The sequence below is a fragment of the Leptopilina heterotoma genome, unplaced genomic scaffold (genome assembly GCF_015476425.1).
Source record: "Leptopilina heterotoma isolate Lh14 unplaced genomic scaffold, ASM1547642v1 Lhet_171, whole genome shotgun sequence".
NCBI lineage: Eukaryota > Metazoa > Arthropoda > Insecta > Hymenoptera > Figitidae > Leptopilina > Leptopilina heterotoma.
This window is the reverse complement of record NW_025110887.1, coordinates 175,145-196,485: the sequence shown is the minus strand read 5'-3', so window position 1 is coordinate 196,485 and position 21,341 is coordinate 175,145. Positions and strand designations below refer to the sequence as shown.

Sequence of the window (21,341 nt, the reverse complement as noted above, 5' to 3'; positions counted from 1 at the left end):
TATTTTGGTGTACGGAACCCTCGATCTTAATGCGAGTGCAACTCGCACTTGCCCGATTTTTTTTGGCTAATTTTATTGAATGTCAAAATTTTTTCAGAAAATGTTAGAATTTCCTTGCTCCCTCCCCAAACCTTTTGAGAAATGTTTTAATACTCGATACGAAGCTAGAAAAGCTTTAGTTGATCGAGAAAAAGTTTCCAGACTTTAAAAATTTGGAATTTTCTATTTTTTTTGGCTAAGTTCTTTGAATGTCAAAATTTTTTCAGAAAATTTTCGGATTTCTTTGCTCCCTCCCCAAACCTTTTGAGAAATCTTTTAATACTCGATACGAAGCTGGAAAAACTTAAGTTGATCGAGAAAAAAATTTCCTGACTTTAAAAATTTGGAATTTGCTATTTTTTTTGTCTAAGTTCATCGAATGTCAAAATTTTTTCAGAAAATTTTAGAATTTCTTTGCTCCCTCTCCAAACCTTTTAAGAAATCTTTTAATACTCGATACGAAGCTGGAAAAACTTTAGTTGATTAAGAAAAAAATTTCCTGACTTTAAAAATTTGGAATTTTCTATTTTTTTTGGCTAATTTCATCAAATGTCAAAACTTTTTCCAAAAATCTTTAGATTTGTTTGCTCCCTTCTTAAACCTTTTGAAAAATCTTTTTCTCCTTCAAAGGAAACTGGAAAAACTTTAGTTGATGATGAAAATAATTTCCTGTCTTTAAAAATTTGCAATTTTCCAATTTTTTTGGTATAAGTTTCTTCAAAGGTCAAAATTTTTTCCATAAGTTTTTGGATTTGTTTGCTCCCTGCTCAAACCTTTTGAAAAATCTTTTTCTCCTTGAAAGGAAACTGGAAAAACTTTAGTTGATGAAGAAAAAAATTTCCTGTCTCTAAAAATTTTGAATTTTCTTTTTTTTTTGGCCAATTTCATCGAATGTCAAAATTTTTTTCAAAAATCTTTGGATTTGTTTGCTCCCTGTTCAAACCTTTTGAAAAATCTTTTTCTCCTTGAAAGGAAAGTGGAAAAACTTTAGTTGATGAAGAAAAAAATTTCCTGTCTCTAAAAATTTTTGAATTTTCTTTTTTTTTGGCCAATTTCATCGAACGTCAAAATTTTTTCCAAAAAATCTTTGATATTGTTTGCTCCCTCCTCAAGCCTTTTTAAAAATGTTTTTCTCCCTGAAAGGAAACTGGAAAAACTTTAGTTGATGATGAAAAAAATTATCTGTCTTTAATAATTTTCAATTTTCCTTTTTTTTTGGTCTAAGTTTCTTCAAACGTGAAAATTTTTTCATAAAATCTCTGAATTTATTTGCTCCCTTATCAAACCTTTTGAGAAATGTTTTTTTCCTTGAAAGGAAACTGGAAAAACTTTAGTTGTACGAGAAAAAAATTTCCTGTCTTGATAAATTTGGAATTTTCGTAATTTTTTTTTGGTTAATTTTATCGAATGTCAAGATTTTTTCAGAAAATCTTTGGATTACTTTGCTCTCTCCTGAAACCTTCAAAAACGTCTTTTTATATTTGAAAAAAAACTAGAAAATCTTTAGATGATGAAAAAAAAATTCCTGTCTTTGAAAATTTGCAATTTTTTATGTATTTTTTTTGGCTGAGTGCATTGAACGTAAAAAATTTTTCTGAAAATATCTAAATTCATTAAACATAACTTTTTACAAAATGATGAATCTGTTGTTATGAAAGCGTCAAATATTTTTTTCTTTATGCAAAAATTATTGTAATTACTTTTTTCGTTTTTGCTGTCAATTGTATAGTATCTGTACATTTTCTGTTTTATAAAATCTGAATTTATTTCAATTTTTTTAGATTTTAAATATTATAGCAATGGAAATTAAATTAAAATTAAATTTTGCTGCAGCAGTAGTAGTAACGTAATATTTAATTGATATTCAATTAATTTTAATTAGACTCTAATTTTACTAAAAAACGGAACGGACGGACGGAACGGACGGAAATGTTTTAATATTTCACGTGGAAAAATAAAAGAATGTTTGCATATTACAGTGTATTATATATTATTATATAAAAATATAATATACATTTTTTTTAAAATTTTATATCCTGCAAATTAATTAATTAATTAATTAATTGACAATTCTTTTAATGATAGCAAGTCTTGAAGCAATTTAAAGTCAATTTCAATTGTTTCCTCGTCTCTGGTTGCCTTGAGGTTGATTCGACATCTTTTGGTGTCTCTGTCCACTTGCAGAAAGCTAAAAAAAATTGTTTTATTAGAAAAATTTTGGTTATTATTTTATTAATTTACTTAATTGTGTTCTATAATTTAATGAAAAGTTAATTTCCACACGCAAATCATTTTATGAACGTTAATTACTAATTGGAAATTTTAGTTTTAATTAAAAATAATTATTTATAACAATGACAATTTTAATTTTTTTATTTTAGAACAATAAAAAAAGCATTATTAACAAGAAAAATAAATGTAATGATGTAAAAATAATAAAAATTTAAATAGTGTAAATAATAATAATAATAATAAAAAATAATATTTGTAAAATATATGAATGTATAAGACGTTAAAATAAAAATGTACAATTAATACAATTATTTATTTACCACCATAAATAAAAAGAAAAATAATAAATAAATAAATAAATAAATAATGAAAAACGCTGTGTCTATTTAGCCCGCTAGCGGGATACAAGTAATCACGGTAAGTTATTTAGCCCGCTAGCGGGATAAGTAAGGATTTTAGGCTATTTATCCCGCTAATTTAAAAAAATAATAAATATAAAGTATTTACTTGCCTAGATACATGGTAAAAATTGTTAAGTATATTAAATATTAATTATTTCATTTTAGGAAATGATAGATAATAAATTAATAATAAATGTTATATTCGCACTGAGAAATCTGGAGTATTGGACTAAACATCTGGAGGGACAAAACGTTGATATTTGAGAGTTAGCTATTGGATAACAATCTAAATGTTCAAATACACCATTAACAGATATTCGTGCCATTTCTCTTGGAGGGAAAATGAGTTTATAACAGAGGGACAAATTAACCATCTTGAGAAATCCCTTCCTTATCCGGCGCGAAATGAATAAATATGGCAACCTAACCCCTAAATTAAATACATAAAATGTCAGAAAAATAATTTCGCGCGCATCAGATCGTACACATTTTCTGCGCAACTTTTAACCCTCAGATATAATGGGAGAGAATATACAAGTAGATTTCCATTATCAATTCAAAATTTATTTTAGAAGGACTATTTAACTCTCTTCATAAGCAAAGGAAACATACACTTTTTGAACCTCTGAATTTGACTCTCCAGTTTTCTCAGTGCAGTGACTGTACAAAGCACAAGTCAATAATAGAAGCGAATATTGAACAACTAGTACTCAGTCCAGTTCTTTCGAAAAATGAACGCCGTGCACATAAAGTAGATACACTCGACTCTCGGATCTTTTGCATTCAGTTCTTTTACACTCTCGAGTCTTTTGCAATTTTTCTCCCGCACCTTTTACCTTTTACATTAAATAAATTAATGACTATCAAAGTGTCAAAACATTTATTTCACGATAACTTTGGTTATTTAAAGTAAATTATAACAGTTTCTCCATTATGTGATTAAATAGTATATTAAGCAACAAGAGGATAAAGGCAGCCATTTCCTTACGGTGATTTTTGTGACACGAGTGGAAATCGAGGGCGCCCCGAGACCTCCACTCGTGTCACAAAAATCATCGTAAAGAAATTGGCTGCCTTTATCCTCGTGTTACTTACGATATTTTTTATTCCTAATGCACAAAAGCGGCGATTTCAGATAGCAGACGACAGAGAGTAAAAGTCATTCACTTGTTCGACTTGTATGAAAATGGCGGCCGTTTTCTCCCATGGGCAAGAAAAATGTATGTGAACAGCTAATTTTCTTGCCCTTGCGAGAACACGGCCGCCATTTTCATACGGTCGAAGAAATGAATGACTTTCCTCCCTGTCGTCTGCTATCAGAAAGCGCCATTTTTGTGCATGTGGGATAAAAATTATATTAAAATTTTAATTATTATTAATGTAAATAATATTAAAACTAAAACATAAATACTGTCATTAATTTACATATTTGGTTATACATATTTTATTGTCTTGCGTTACCATGGCATTTGTTTTGGTAAAATGTATGAGAGGATTTGGTCCCTTAAGTGCAAAAGATCCGAGAGTCGAGTGTACCTACTCGAAAACCACAAGTTATTCCCTCTCTCTCACACTAATTAATTAATTATACATGGAAAAATGTAAGGTGCACATGCTATACCTTTCAGAAAATTTATCCAACAATTAACTTCACTTCATATAAAAACAATAGGAAATAATAAGTGTGAAGTGAATTGAATAGTAAAATTTTTAGACAGGGATAACCAATGCACCAAAAGGTACAGATACTGTCCCAAACATTTTTCCGTGTATGGGTGATTCTACAAACAAAGGACGAAAATCAAGAAAATTTGGACACAACATTTTTTTCTCATTTAAGGTCTGAAAAGTATTTTAACTTCAAGTTAATGGTACTAATAAAAACATCCATAAGTGGCCAGACAAAATATTAAATTTTACAAAAGTTATGGTTATTTATAAACAATTTATCCAGAGAATTAAAATCGTGTCAAGAAAATTCACATTAACATAAAAATTAATTAATGGATTTTTATAAAATTGGTTACTCGGGGGTTTACGGGGTTGCTGATTAAGAATCCAATGTCAGTTTTTCAAAATTCAAAATGGCGGATCCAATATGGCGGACGACTTTTGAAGAAACTGATTGTATTCGTATAAAAATCGTAACCCGGGGGTTTTAGAGGTCGCTGATTAAGAATGTAATTAAATGAATTTTAAAAAAATTGTTCGATTTTTATTAAATTTTATTTTGTAAAATATATTTAAACGTTAAATAAGTTATTAATCTAGAGGAAAAGTTAGAACTAACAATTTACAAGTTACCACCATTTTCGCAACTTTTGAATCAGATTGTTCAAGATTATTTAAAATACGGAATACTTGATGCATACGGAAATTTCCGAGGACTGAAAAGAAATCGAGTACCCGAAAAAATCGAATACTAAATACTTTGAGTACACCTCTAGTTTTTAACGTTGAGTTTAATTTTGAATTTACTTTTTAATAATTTATTAATTTATTTTTATTTAATTTATTTAAGTAATTAATAATTAATAATAATAATAATAAATTGTAATTAATTAGTTAATTATGATTATTAAAAATTATTTAAAATTTATTTATTTATTTTTATACATGTATGAACATGTAATATAGTAATATAGTAATATAGTAATATAGTAATATAGTATGTAATATAGTAGTAGAACTAAAAAACATAATTAAATTGTTTAAACAAATTGTAAAAACAATGGTTAATTTGAAAAAAGTTGACCTCGGATTGGTAATAAGCGAAACAGAAAATCACCGAGTAACGATTTTCAGACGAATATGTTAAGTTTCTCCAAAATCGTCAGCCATATTGGATCCGCCATTTTGATTTGAAAAATTTTAAAAACTGACATTAGGTTCTTAATCAGCAACCCCGAAAACCCCCAAGTAACGATTTTTACAAGGATCAATAAAAGTCATCAGTTTAATTAATTTTGGTTGTAATTTAATTAATAATTGTTTATAACAAATTACGGATGGTCTATTTGTTTCTATAAGCACAATTTCACAAATCATAGAATTGTAAAAGTAAGTTTAAGTGTCTAATAATAAAGAACTGCTTTGATTTTAGTGGGCTAAACTTTATTCATATTTGTTTGTTTATGTCAATGGGGCCGTACACATAATACGTCACGCGATTTTTGACTATTTTTAACCCCTCCCTCCCTCTATGTCACACTTCGTCACAAACCTTGAACCCCCTCCCTCCCCCTACAACGTCACGTCACACACGTAAATTTCACTATAAATTTTATACATTGGACATTATATATTATATCCTACTCTCTAAATTATTGAATCAGTTAAAAATAACTGATTTAGAAGCAAAAAGTCAGTCACTAATTCAAATAGTAATATTTTTTTTCTGACAATTTGTTAAAAATAACTGATGCTTCAATACATTTTTTTTATTGATTCAATTAGTCACGTTTAATTACATAGCACCGAAACTTTCCAAAAAATTTATTAAAGATTTACTCGTAAGCTTTGAAATATTTAAATGCAAAGTTTAGTGAAAATTGTATAAAGGTTTAAATATTCCACTTCAATAAATGTTTAGCGCGAAACTTTCTTAAAAATTTAACTTAAATTTTCAGGAAAATTTTCACGAAAGTATAGTCGAAAATGTAATTCAAATGTTCAGGAAAGCTTCAAGCTACATTTTTAAGAAAATTTGATGATAAACATTTATTGGAGTGAGAAATTTAAATCTTTACACAATCTTAACTATACTTTGCAAGTAAATGTTTCTAAGTATGCAAGCAAATCTTTAATATACATATTTAAAAAAGTTTCGGTGTTTTGTGGATAATTTTTCAGTTATTTTTAACTGATTCAGAAGCAAAAAGTCAGTCACTGCTGATTGTCAGATAATACCATGAATTTTAACTGATTCAATTTAAGAGAATATATTATTTATCATATTATAAATAATATACCAATAGATGTTAAACAGGTTCATAATAGATATTAAATAGTTTAAAGCATTTTTAACATATTTTATTTAGAAAAAGTGACATTGTCACATATAATTTCTTATAATCTTTGAATTTAAAAGATTGTGACGTAACACATGAGTTCACCCCCCCTCCCCCATGTCACACTAAGTCACAATTCTCAGACCCCCTCCCTCCCCCTAGCTGCGTGACGTATTATGTGTACGGACCCAATATAATTATTTATGCGAAATGAAAATTGAAAATTCAGTTATAGCAATTTCTTGCAAATTTAATTAGGATTATTTTAAGACCAGAAAATCGAACAATAGTTGAAAATTGTTAGTTTTACGCTATTTTTAGTGATATAGTATACATCCTATCTCAAAAGTGCCAGACGAATGAGAACCAGACGAATGAGAATTTGGCATTTTTTGTTTAAAAAAATAGAAAAATAACATTAAATGAAAAAATCCTTCAGTACTATCTTATAGAGAATAATAATCTACAAAACATAAGTCTATACACTGAGAAAACTGGAGTATTGGACTAAACATCTGGAGGGACAAATCGTTGATATTTGAGAGTTAGCTATATTGGATAACAATCTAAATGTTCAAATACACCATTGACAGATATTCGTGCCATTTCTCTTGGAGGGAAAATGAGTTTATAACAGAGGGACAAATTAACCATCTTGAGAAATCCCTTCCTTATCCGGCGCGAAATGAATAAATATGTCAACCTAACCCCTAAATTAAATACATAAAATGTCAGAAAAATAATTTCGCGCGCATCAGATCGTACACATTTTCTGCGCAACTTTTAACCCTCAGATATAATGGGAGAGAATATACAAGTAGATTTCCATTATCAATTCAGAATTTATTTTAGAAGGACTATTTAACTCTCTTCATAAGCAAAGGAAACATACACTTTTTGAACCTCTGAATTTGACACTCCAGTTTTCTCAGTGTTCTATTATTAAATATTATATTATATTTATTTAGATATAAAATCTATCAAAGTATTTATAACATTTTATAAAAATGCAACTTATGAAAATTTAAATATATATTAATTTCTCAAAAGAATTTTATTATTTACAAAAATAATTGAATTTTGCCAAAAATTTTACAATTTATAGTAATAATTGAATTTTTTCGAAGACTTTTATATCAGAATAATTGTTGAAATTTATTGAATTTAAATAATATTTTTAAAAATAATTGTATTCTTTCAAGAAATTAATTATTAAAATTATATTGGAAATAATTATTCCTTTGAAGGGTTTCAGTATTCAAAACTTTTGAAAAAGTTTTAAAAATCTCCTATTTAAAAAAATCATTATTTAATAAAATTCCTACAAAAATTCAGATCAAATTCTTCGAAACAATTCAATTATTTTTATAAAAAATAAGAAAATTCTTTGCAAGAATTAAAATATTTTTTGAATACTGAAACCCTTCAAAGGAATAATTATTTCCAATATAATTTTAATAATTAATTCCTTGAAAGAATACAATTATTTTTAAAAATATTATTTAAATTCAATAATTTTCAACAATTATTCTGATATAAAAGTCTTCGAAAAAATTCAATTATTATTATAAATTGTAAAATTTTTGGCAAAATTCAATTATTTTTGTAAATAATAAAATTCTTTTGAGAAATTAATATATATTTAAATTTTCATAAGTTGCATTTTTATAAAATGTTATAAATACTTTGATAGATTTTATATCTAAATAAATATAATATAATATTTAATAATAGAACACTGAGAAAACTGGAGTGTCAAATTCAGAGGTTCAAAAAGTGTATGTTTCCTTTGCTTATGAAGAGAGTTAAATAGTCCTTCTAAAATAAATTCTGAATTGATAATGGAAATCTACTTATATTTTCTCTCATTATATCTGAGGGTTAAAAGTTGCGCAGAAAATGTGTACGATCTGATGCGCGCGAAATTATTTTCCTGACATTTTATCATACACTGTAAAAAAATCTGCTGTAAATTTACTATGTCCGACGTTGGAAAGTTTGGTCACTATGTCCGACGTGGTATTTTTACACGCCGACTGTAATCTACATAACCTGCAAATATTTTTTGAAATAATATTTTCAGTCGTAACTTTTTGTATTTATGAAATATAGCCCAAAACTTTTTGTTATATTATTATTTACTTATAAATTAGCATATACTTTCTATAAATGTACATTATATACACTTTTTTAGAGTTATTTATAAAAACTTGAAAATTTTTTGAAAATCTTAAAGGAATAAGAAAATTACATTCGCCATGTAATTGTACAGATCGTGCGACGTAATATTACGTCAAAGTGTAGAAATACACGCAATGTAAAAATACCACGTCGGACATAGTGATCAAATTTTCCTACGTCGGACGTAGTAAATTTACACAAAACTATTAAATTACATAGTCGTATAATGTAAAATTATTAAAAATAGTAAAACTACTTTTGGAACGAAATAAATTTACTACGTACAACCTATAATTTTGATGTGTGAAATTACAAGTTTCGTGTTATTTTACACCAGATTTTTTTACAGTGTATGCATTTTATGTATTTAATTTAGGGGTTAGGTTGCCATATTTATTCATTTCGCGCCGGATAAGGAAGGGATTTCTCAAGATGGTTAATTTGTCCCCAAGAAGACTATATACAGGAGAACCAACTCGCCTGCTTGTTCATAGAGAGCAGTGGTCCCGTTTTTAACGGACGACTGGGCGTACTACCCCGAGGCGCACTAGTCTTCTGCACATCGCAACACATGCATAACTGTATAAACTCTATCTGTGTATCTTTAAATAATGTGTGTTTGTTTTGTTTACAATTTTCTTGGTTATGTGCAAGTTCTGTGACAGTTGATTTTGAAAACACTAAATGAAATGCCATAAAAGAGTTTGTATCTTCTGAAATATTTTTGCTTGATTTCATCTTTATTAGTTTTTATAATTTATAAATCTCTTTTAAAATCTTTGAAATATCGTAGAGCGTTAAATCCGAAAACTTAGTTCAGTTGGAAAAATTCCTCTTTGGAGGTTATGGTTAACCTCAAATACAATGCTATAACAGAAATAAATATAATTGCAGCAATAATAAATATATAATAAATTATATATTACAATAGGATAGATAATAATTTATAATATAACATGCCCTTTTTTTTATTGTAAGATAAAAAATGGTTATGAAAATCCCATTACAACTTTTATTATTTAAATTAACACTCTTCATCAATACGAATCATAATTAAAAACACTAGTGTTAAATACACTTCTCACTTTTATTAGAAATTTCTGTATTAAAAATATTAAGTTCACTTAATATTTACACTTATTATTCAATATGAGGGGATAATAAAAACTTGCAGCTGTTACAGCTGTCAGATGGAATATATATAAAATATACACAGTTATGCATGTGTTGAGATGTGCAGAAGACTAGTGCGCCTCGGGGTAGTACACCCAATCGTCCGTTAAAATCGGGACCATCGGAAATACTCGAGTTGTTCCTCCTGTATATAGTCTTCTTGTTTGTCCCTCTGTTATAAACTCATTTTACCTCCAAGAGAAATGGCACGAATATCTGTCAATGGTGTATTTGAACATTTAAGGCGCTTGCACACTTCCAAATTTTTAGGCGAGCAGCGAATTTTCACGGCCTTGAAATGCACATTACTAAATATGATTGGCTCTGACAAAGTACATTTTCACGCAGCTTTTTGTAGAGCCAATCATATTTAGTAATATGAGTTTCAAGGCCATGAAAATTCGCTGCTCGCCCAAAATTTTGGAAGTGTGCAAGCGCTTTTAGATTGTTATCCAATAGTTAACTCTCAAATATCAACGATTTGTCCCTCCAGATGTTTAGTCCAATACTCCAGATTTCTCAGTGCGAATATAACATTTATTATTAATTTATTATCTATCATTTCCTAAAATGAAATAATTAATATTTAATATACTTAACAATTTTTACCATGTATCTAGGCAAGTAAATACTTTATATTTATTATTTTTTTAAATTAGCGGGATAAATAGCCTAAAATCCTTACTTATCCCGCTAGCGGGCTAAATAACCTACCGTGATTACTTGTATCCCGCTAGCGGGATAAATAATTTACTGTCACTATTCATCCCGCTAGCGGGCTAAATAGACACAGCGAATAAAAAAAGACAAATAAAAAGATATGCTTTGTACATTTTTTAATGAATTATTTTTCCCTTGCTTAAAAAATGTTATATGCGATTTAACTTTTGTACCCTTTCAATTGAATATTAATTTTTTTATTGATTCATTTTACAATTAATTTTTATTTATAATTATTATTAAATATAAATTATTAGTAAACAAAAATAATTATAGAAAATAAAATTGAAACTAACCTCAAAATTGGTATCCATTATTATTCTCATTTTTTTTCATTAGAGAACTGTTGACACTTATCCATATAATTAACTAACACAGGCAATAACTTCGTCACTTCTAATTAATTAATTAATTAATTTTAATTAATTATTAATTAATTACTTTTTTAATTAACACTCAACACATATTATTCTCTGCATTCTCCAAAGTCCAAATATTTACGAATCTACGCCTATGTAAATTTCACAAATACGCAAACTGTTACGTGCGGAGTTACGTTATTTACGCGCAGGCGTAAGATCCGCGATTTCATTCTGTTACGAGCCGCGTTACCTTTAATAACGTAACTCTAATAGTTCGCGATGATTCGCCGGATTCTACCTTGATTAAATCCTAAGGGTGGAGTCCCATGGCACCGTTTTGCGTTGCGTTTTGTAACTAGGCCATGAGTATGAGAGAGATGAAGATATAGGTTCGCTATATTTGCACTCATTGCCTAGTTACAAAACGCAACGCAAAACGCTACCATGGGACTCTAGCCTTAAAGAAGGAAGCGGGAATATTTAAATTAAAAGACGTTTAATTCCGTTTAACGGAAGGAGGAAAGCCCACTCGAGAAATTAGTTTTTCTTGAGTGAGTAAAACCCCCTTTATTGTTTATTAAAATATTTGTTAAATACAAACTGGCTAAGGAGTTTAGAAAACAACCTTTCAAGTCAGAGAGTAACTTAGAACTAACTATAACTATTCATTCCGCGGAGAGGTTCTCCGCTAAAGTCCATTTTTGTGGAAATGCGCATGCGTTATTCTACGCGCATTTCCTTGGCTGTACACTGTAAAAAAATCTGCTGTAAATTTACTATGTCCGACGTTGGAAAGTTTGGTCACTATGTCCGACGTGGTATTTTTACACGCCGACTGTAATCTACATAACCTGCAAATATTTTTTGAAATAATATTTTCAGTCGTAACTTTTTGTATTTATGAAATATAGCCCAAAACTTTTTGTTATATTATTATTTACTTATAAATTAGCATATACTTTCTATAAATGTACATTATATACACTTTTTTAGAGTTATTTATAAAAACTTGAAAATTTTTTGAAAATCTTAAAGGAATAAGGGTGAAGTCCCATTGAACCGTTTTGCGTTGCGTTTTGCAACTAGGCCATGAGTGCAAATATAGCCAACATATATCTGTATCTCTCTCACACTCATGGCCTAGTTACAAAACGCAACGCAAAACGCTATCATGGGACTCCAGCCTAAGAAAATTACATTCGCCATGTAATTGTACAGATCGTGCGACGTAATATTACGTCAAAGTGTAGAAATACACGCAATGTAAAAATACCACGTCGGACATAGTGATCAAATTTTCCTACGTCGGACGTAGTAAATTTACACAAAACTATTAAATTACATAGTCGTATAATGTAAAATTATTAAAAATAGTAAAACTACTTTTGGAACGAAATAAATTTACTACGTACAACCTATAATTTTGATGTGTGAAATTACAAGTTTCGTGTTATTTTACACCAGATTTTTTTACAGTGTAGCATACAGCATCGTTGCACCAACACTTTTCTGCACTACATTGAAACTATACTCACACACACATTCAAGAGAGATCATCTCTATACTCATGCAATATACTCTACATTCAAATAATATAATATTATTAATCATCTATAAAATGTTATGTACTATTTACTTAAATTGAATATTTCATACGACACTCAAACAATATAGTAATTACATTAATAATATACATATAGATGAAATGTATTTAATTACATAAACGTCAACGTAGTTTTAGATTATCCAAATAATACATTCGCACTAAATGATTATTCGAAATAATAATAATAATAATTATTATTATTATTATCATTATTATTATATTAACAATTCTATTTGTACTATTTATTATTAAATATTTTAGATCCTTATTCAACTAGACTTTTGTGACTCATCTCTTTTACTTAGTCCATTGCAATCCTGCGGTCCCAAGCATGTTGAACACATGTTCTATTGTCCTATGGAAAAGGGCACTTGAGATGTTTTATTTTTTGTATAACTCTTGACGGTTTGGTTTTATGACTTTAAGAAATTCGAGATTACTTTTTCCAACTTTTACTTGATTTACGACATTTCTAAGAAATGTCTTCGTAGTTAATATAAAAACTAAAAGTTTGGAATTTATTAAACCGTGACAATATTCTATTGACAAACATACAAAAGATTTCCTGTTTGTGTCTCAGAGATTTCTGCCTCAAACCGTGGGAAGAATATTTAAAAATTATAAATTAATTGATAATTAATAATTCAATTCTAGCGCGTTTATTTCGATAGTTGATATATCGAAATTATTCGAGCGAGATAATAGTCGCTCGTTACAATTCGATGTTCAATCTTGGTTTAATCCTTTGAAAAGGAAGGCGGAAATATTCAAATAAAACAAGCTGATTTCCGTTAAAACGGAGGGAAAAACCTCACGAATAAGAAGGATCAATTAATAATTAATAATATTAATTAATCATTAATCCAACTAAATTCGCGCAGAATCTTTGCGCATGCCCTGTTATAGAGTTTGTAAAGTCTATGGAGTGTTCAGAATCACAACACTAACACTGTATTGCACTAATACACTTATAAACATACTCTATGTATTAAAAACATGTATCACAACAAGTGAACATAACCCTTTTGCATTCACACTAATTACATAATTATTAATTATTTACATCATATCTAGTAACAATAAATCTCATATACTGCACTCATCATATTCAAATATAGACAATAATTATAACGATAACTAATTTGATAATATATCATAATATAATATTATAATTATATTAATACGTTACTAATATACACATATATACATACATACATATATACATCCAATACCATAATATTACAACAATAAATTAGATAAAGTTTACTAATAATATTATTTCCATATAATACATTCATACTGTACAATTAATAACAATATAATATTGTTGTTAATTGTTCATAACGTTCATATTATACAAGGTTCTGTGGTCACAAGTATGGTAAACACATGTTGCATTGTCCTATGGAAAAGGACACTTGAGATATTTTTTATATTCTTTCGAGGGTTTCTCGGTTTTATGACTCTAAAGAAACTAGAGATTACATTTTCTTTCGCTATTCTACTTGATTTATGGCAATTCTAAGAAATGTTGATTTTCAAATACATATTCAGAATTTGGAAACTATTAAACCGTAAAGTATTATATTTTTTATCCCACATGCACAAAAACGGCGCTTTCTGATAGCAGCCGACAGGGAGGAAAGACATTCATTTCTTCGACCGTATGAAAATGGCGGCCGTGTTCTCCCAAGGGCAAGAAAATTAGCTGTTCACATGCATTTTTCTTGCCCAAGGGAGAAATCGGCCGCCATTTTCATACAAATCGAACAAGTGAATGACTTTTACTCCCTGTCGTCTGCTATCTGAAATCGCCGCTTTTGTGCATTAGGAATAAAAAATATCGTAAGTAACACGAGAATAAAGGCAGCCAATTTCTTTACAATGATTTTTGTGACACTCGTTCCGGTCTCGGGGCGCCTACGGCGCCCTCGACCTCCACTCGTGTCACAAAAATCACCGTAAAAAAATGGCTGCCTTTCTCCTCTTGTTGCTTAATATACTATTACAATAGTCAAACTTTCTTGTTTAGTCTCGTCAATATTTGTCTAAAGTCGTGAGAAAATACTAAAAATAATTAAGTTTATTAACGAAATATTATAATTTCGCGCTTCGATAACTCGTGAATCGATATATCGAAAGTTAACGAGCGAGATGGTAGTCGCTCGTAACAAAACTGAAACAATATCGGCATCTCGCGGACTTCTCAGAACTAAAATTTTATCATTTTTACAGATTTCTCTAACATCATCGAAAACAGCACTCACTATAACATATTGGGTCAAACGCCGCTTGGGGAAATTCGCACTTGGGGAATTTTGATAGTTACCGCCCAAATCTTTTTGGGCATATTGTTACGAGCGGTACTATGGGTACTGTGCAAATTCACTCGTATTTGATTCGCGGATTCATTCTTAGTAATATCCCTGAAAAGGGACCGGGAAATTTCAAATAAATACACGGAAAAAATAAGTTCAGCAGATTTTACGAAACTAATTTCGCACTAGCGGATATTTAAGATTCCTTGACGAAGTTTTTCAAAAACCCAGAAACTTTCACTACTTTAAGCAGAACAATTTTCGAGAAACTGCAACCAGTGTTGTAATTTATAAAACAAGCTTGAATGTAGAAATGTTTTGTATTTTCTGGTGAACATTTTATCAGAAAATGGTAAAAATGTTTCGTGCAATCTAAAAACGCGTGGTTTGAGTTTTCACTTCGCTGTCTATCGTGAATTCTCGAACACAGAGTTTCGTAAAATTCTATACGGGGTGTACCAAAAGTCGCGTTATAAATAGATATGTTGAAGCTTGTCTCGTCGCGTCGGTATTAACTTGTCTGCTATATATAGAGATAATATGTGGAAGGAAAAAGAGAACTGCTTTACCTGCCGGTAACATTTGGATAATTGTTTTCTTTTACGTATTTCACATTTTTTTCATTGTTCCAAATTCGTAACATTTTTTATGTGATTTTGTAATCCAAACTTTTAATTATTATTAATTTCCATTCCAATAAATTTTATAGTTTATCATAATATTTACCGATGACAAGGGGCCGTACACATAATACGTCACGCGTCTAGGGGGAGGGAGGGGGTTTGAGAATTGTGACTAAGTGTGACATGGGGGAGGGGGGGGTGAACTCATGTGTTACGTCACAATCTTTTAAATTCAAAGATTTATAAGAACTTATATGTGACAATGTCACTTTTTCTAAATAAAACAAGTTAAAAATGCTTTAAACTATTTAATATCTGTTATGTACCTGTTTAACATCTATTGGCATAATATTTATAATATGATGATAAATAATATATTCTCTTAATTTGAATCAGTTAAAAATCATGGTTTTAGCTGACAATCAGTAGTGACTGACTTTTTGCTTCTGAATCAGTTAAAAATAACTGAAAAATTATCCACAAAACACCGAAATTTTTCTAAATATTGTATATTAATGATTTGCTTGCATAATTCGAAAAATTTACTTGCAAAGTTTATTTTAAAATTGTGTAAAGATTTAAATTTCTCACTCCAATAAATGTCTATCGTCAAATTTTCTTAATAATATAGCTTGAAACTTTCCTGAACATTTGAATTGCATTTTCGACTATACTTTCGTGAAAATTTTCCTGAAAATTTAACTTAAGTTTTCAGGAAAGTTTCGCGCTAAACATTTATTGAAGTGGGATATTTAAATCTTTACACAATTTTCACTAAACTTTGCATTTAGATATTTCAAAGCTTGCGAGTAAATCTTTAGTAAATTTTTAGGAAAGTTTCGGTGCTATGTAGGTAGTTGAACATGACTAATTGAATCAATCAAAAACAATTGTATTGAAACATCAGTTATTTTCAACTAATTGTCAAAAAAAAATATTACTATTTGAATTAGTGACTGACTTTTTGCTTCTAAATCAGGTATTTTTAACTGCGATTCAATAATTTAGAGTGTAAGATATAATATATATTGTCCAATGTATAAAATTTACAGTGAAATTTACGTGTGTGACGTGACGTAGGGGGGAGGGGGGGTTCAAGATTTGTGACGAAGTGTGACATAGGGGGAGGGAGGGGTTAAAAAGGGTCAAAAATCGCGTGACGTATTATGTGTACGGCCCACAGTGGGTGATTTTGCTCATTTTTGTGTCAAAATCGTAAAAGTCTGAGCAGAAACAACATAAAAGGATAAATCTTTTTCGAGAGTATAGATTAGTACCTACAGATTACGGAAAAAATAAACAGAAGCGTTAAAAAATTTTTTATAATCTTAAAATTTTACGTGGGAGTCAGAAGTTTCAGTAAACAATCAATATTATCCAATACTGCGCAAGTTTGCAAGTCGTTTTTCATCCAAAAAGTATTTTTCTTAGTAGATTTTGAGTCAACTTATTCGTACCTATGGTTCAAAATAATTAAAAATTATTTGGTTTTGAATAAATGAGGTTATAAATGTCATACTTTTTCTCACCTCGTTTAAAACAAATTAAAAATAATTTTTTTTAATACTGAAGGTATTTTAGGGGTTTTTGGGGTCGCTGATTACGAATCTGAAGTCAGATTTTTAAAACTCAAAATGGCGGATTCAATATGGAGGATGACATATATAAAATTTGATCGAATTGGCCTGAAATTTATTACCTGGGGGTTTTTTCGGTCGCTGATTACGAATCTGATGTTAGTTTTTTATAATTCAAAATGGCGGATCCAATATGGCGGATAATCCTTATTAATAAAATCAGATGTCTGTCTGTACATTGCTTAAAACTTCAAAATGTTAACATGATTAGTTATTATGGACATCAGAGATTCCAAAAATGTTCTTAAAAAATTTAATGTATGTATGTATGTATGTATGTATGTATGTATGTATGTTTGTCTGTCACAAAAACTTTGTACCCCAATCACACAAAAACATGTGAATCGATTTAAGTCCAACTTGGTAGGTTATTAGGTATTGACCCAAGGAAGGTTTATAAATTTACAGATTTAAAAAATATTAATTAGAACGGGAGATATTCAATTTTTTCAAAAAATTCAAAAAATCGAAAATTTCAAAATTTTTTATTTTTCATGGATTGCTTTTGAAGTTTATATACTTGAGTATTATATGTTATTTAGTCACATTATAGCATAACTTTGCAAAAAATAAAGTCCTATAACTAATATGTAAGTATAAAAATGTTTTCAAAAAATCGAAAATTTCAAAATTTTACATTTTTTTATGGATTGCTTTTAAACTTTCTATATTTGAGTATTACATGTTATTTGGTCACATTTTAGCATAATTTTTCAAAAAATACTATTCTACAACTAAGATGTAAATATAAAAATATTTTCAAAAACTTGAAAAATGGAAAATTTCCAAATTTCACAATTTTTAATGGATAGCTTTTAAACTTTCTAAAAATGAATATTATATGTTATTTAGTCAGATTTTATCATAATTTTGCAAAAAATACTATCCTACAAGAAATATAAAAAAATTTTCAATATATCAAAAAATCGATACTAATTACTATATGAAGTATAATTCAGTAGTATTTTTTGAGTCTCTGATTAATATTTTGATGTCAAAATAGTGCAATTCAAAATTATTTATCAAATCAATCTAATATTTTCAAGAAGTTCAGAAATATTAAAAATGGAAATTTTTTATGATTAAAATGATTTCGCAGGATGTCAAGAATTGTAAGTCACCTGTGATACAATACAAGCATATTATGCCACTAGGCAAAAACTTACATGTTAAAACGTTTTTTCATTTTAACTCTAGATTTAACTTTAAGAGATGTTTTGAGCAATGTAAAGACAAAAGTTAACACGGTGTCTATTTTTGTTTAACAAAATTCCCTGCTTTGTCCAAACTTTTCACGGTTTATCTCTTTTTTGTCAAATTTAAATTTACTTGATTTTATCCATAAATAAATCTACAAATGGCTATAAAAATTTACTTATTTTATGAAAATACTGTTTCTTAAGTTCATATAAATATAGATTGTATTACTTGCTGTCGTACAGTTTTCTGTTTATACTAATACATTTAACTGGGTATCTACCAAACGGGAAAAACTGTAAAAAGCTGGGAATATGCCGAACCGGGAATTTTCCTATCAAATTAAGAAAAAGTTTCATTATATTAATTCGCTTTTAAAAAATTGCTTTTTACTTCAATTTTTATTGATGTATAATATTTATGAAAACAGACCCGAGTCAAAATTTAAGCCCTACTTTTAGCCTAAAATTTAGGTCTTATGTTAGGTTTTAGCAGTCGTAACGTAGGGTCTACTTGCGATACAATTAGTTCCAATTAGACTCTACTATAACTCCAAAAACTGTATGGAAAATTTAATTTTTTTAATACATTAATTAAAGTACTACAAATTGATAAATATTGTTCTCTGCATTTGAATTGGTTAAAATAACTAATTTGATAACAAAAAGTCAATCACTGATTCAAATAGTAATATTTTCCTACTAAAATAGCTATAATGGTAACTAATTATTATTTTTTTCCGGTCAAATTAAATTCCCTAGCTATTTCCTGATTTTCCAGATTGGTAGAAACTTAAATGTATTGGTAGAAACTAAAACCCGTCGAAGACGGGTACGACAGCTAGTATATATATAAAAATTGATCGAATTGTCTTGAAATTTGTTACCTGGGGGTTTTTTCGGTCGCTAATTACGAATCTGATGTCAGTTTTTTGAAATTCCAATTTGCGGATTCAAAATTGATATATTTCAAAAATGTATACAAATAAATAAAAGATAGTATTAATTACTTACTTAACAGCTGCTATATATTTTCTTAAGAATAAACACATACACTTTCAAATACAAATGTTTAAACTATAATTTTTTAAATAGACATATTTTCTCATCCGTATTACAAATGTCAAAGCATATCAGAAAGTGTCTACTATTTGTTTTTTTGAATATACTTTTCGTTGATAAATTCTCTTTTTCTTAAATAACAGCATAGAACTGACATCAAATTCGTAATCAGCGACCGAAAAAACCCCCAGGTAACAAATTTCAAAACAATTCGATCAATTTATATATATGACATCTGCCATATTAAATCCGTCATTTTGAATTTTGAAAATCTGACCTCAGATTCGTAATTAGCGACCATAAAAACCCCCGAATAATGACTTCTAAGCCAATTTGATCAATTTTTATATATATATATATATATATATATATATATATATTATCCGCCATATTGGATCCGCCATTTTGAATTATAAAAAACTAACATCAGATTCGTAATCAGCGACCGAAAAAACCCCCAGGTAATAAATTTCAGGCCAATTCGATCAAATTTTATATATGTCATCCTCCATATTGAATCCGCCATTTTGAGTTTTAAAAATCTGACTTCAGATTCGTAATCCGCTGATTACCCTAAAAACCCCTAAAATACCTTCAGTTATCAAAAAAATTATGTTTAATTTGTTTTAAACGAGGCCGAGGTGAGAAAAAGTATGACATTTATAACCTTATTTATTCAAAACCAAATAATTTTTAATTATTTTGAACCATAGGTACGAATAAGTTGACTCAAAATCTACTAGGAAAAATACTTTTTGGATGAAAAACGACTTGCAAACTTGCGCAGTATTGGATAATATTGATTGTTTACTGAAACTTCTGACTTCCACGTAAAATTTTAAGGTTATAAAATTTTTTTTAACGCTTCTGTTTATTTTTCCCGTAATCCGTAGGCACTAATCTATACTCTCGAAAAAGATTTATCCTTTTATGTTGTTTCTGCTCAGAGTTTTACGATTTTGACACAAAAATGAGCAAAATCACCCACTGTGCGGCCCCCAATAAATGTACATATATATTAATTTCTCAAAATTTTAATTAATTCTAATTTTTATTAGTTTTAACTGTTATTACTTCAAATTTTAGACAATTTAATATTAAAATTTTTTGAGTTTGAATTTAATTTTGAAAATTTTTTTGCAATTTATTTATAATTTAAAATTAAGAATAAAATTATTTTTTAAAAATTGAAAAATTTTATAGAGATTTTATAACCAATTATAATTAAAAAATGTTATTTTAAAAACTATAAAATATTTTGTATAACTTTTAAAAAAATGATTTTTTTAAAAATTAATATTCAGTATATTGACATTTCTCACAAGCGCAGTTTTAATCTCCTCAGTTAGTATATAAAGAAACTCAATTCTTTCATCTACAAGTGCGAGTTATATTGTATGTGCGTTGCGTCAGAATTTGTTTATATGTATGCGTATTTCCGTTAAGTTAGTTGCAGAATAAAATAAGCCAATCCAAGCGAACCATTGGCAGTCACATGTGTCGAACCAATCATCTATCTCCTATAGAAGACGAGAAAAAATGGTCTTGAGTGCTCATTGGTACATTAAGAAATTCTTTTTTCTGCTTTATTCGTTTTTTTCTCCGTGAATATTTTTTTCCGTGGCGCATGCGCTTCAGGCTAAACATTTTACAAAACTCTTGAATTAGAACGTCCAACCGATCATTTGTGAATTCCACACTGTAAAAAAATCTGGTGTAAAATAACACGAAACTTGTAATTTCACACATCAAAATTATAGGTTGTACGTAGTAAATTTATT

General features: G+C 28.6%; 1 protein-coding gene across 2 annotated transcripts; it reads right to left on the bottom strand.

Moving 5' to 3' along the window:
- Nucleotides 1-2,010: 2,010 nt before the first annotated feature.
- On the bottom strand, nucleotides 2,011-11,580 carry LOC122499676. 2 transcript variants are annotated; one of them, XR_006301359.1, is made up of 2 exons: nucleotides 11,053-11,580; nucleotides 2,011-2,227 (listed from the first exon to the last, which is right to left on the bottom strand). XR_006301359.1 is itself a non-coding variant. In XM_043608150.1 (2 exons), the coding sequence occupies exons 1-2, from the start codon at nucleotides 9,599-9,601 to the stop codon at nucleotides 2,153-2,155; spliced, it is 333 nt and encodes a 110-aa protein (XP_043464085.1). In that variant the 5' UTR covers nucleotides 9,602-10,482; the 3' UTR covers nucleotides 2,011-2,152. The 2 variants fall into 2 exon arrangements, 1 of the variants encoding a protein (XP_043464085.1); XM_043608150.1 differs by lacking the exon at nucleotides 11,053-11,580 and adding an exon at nucleotides 9,344-10,482.
- Between the last annotated feature and the right edge of the window lie 9,761 nt (nucleotides 11,581-21,341).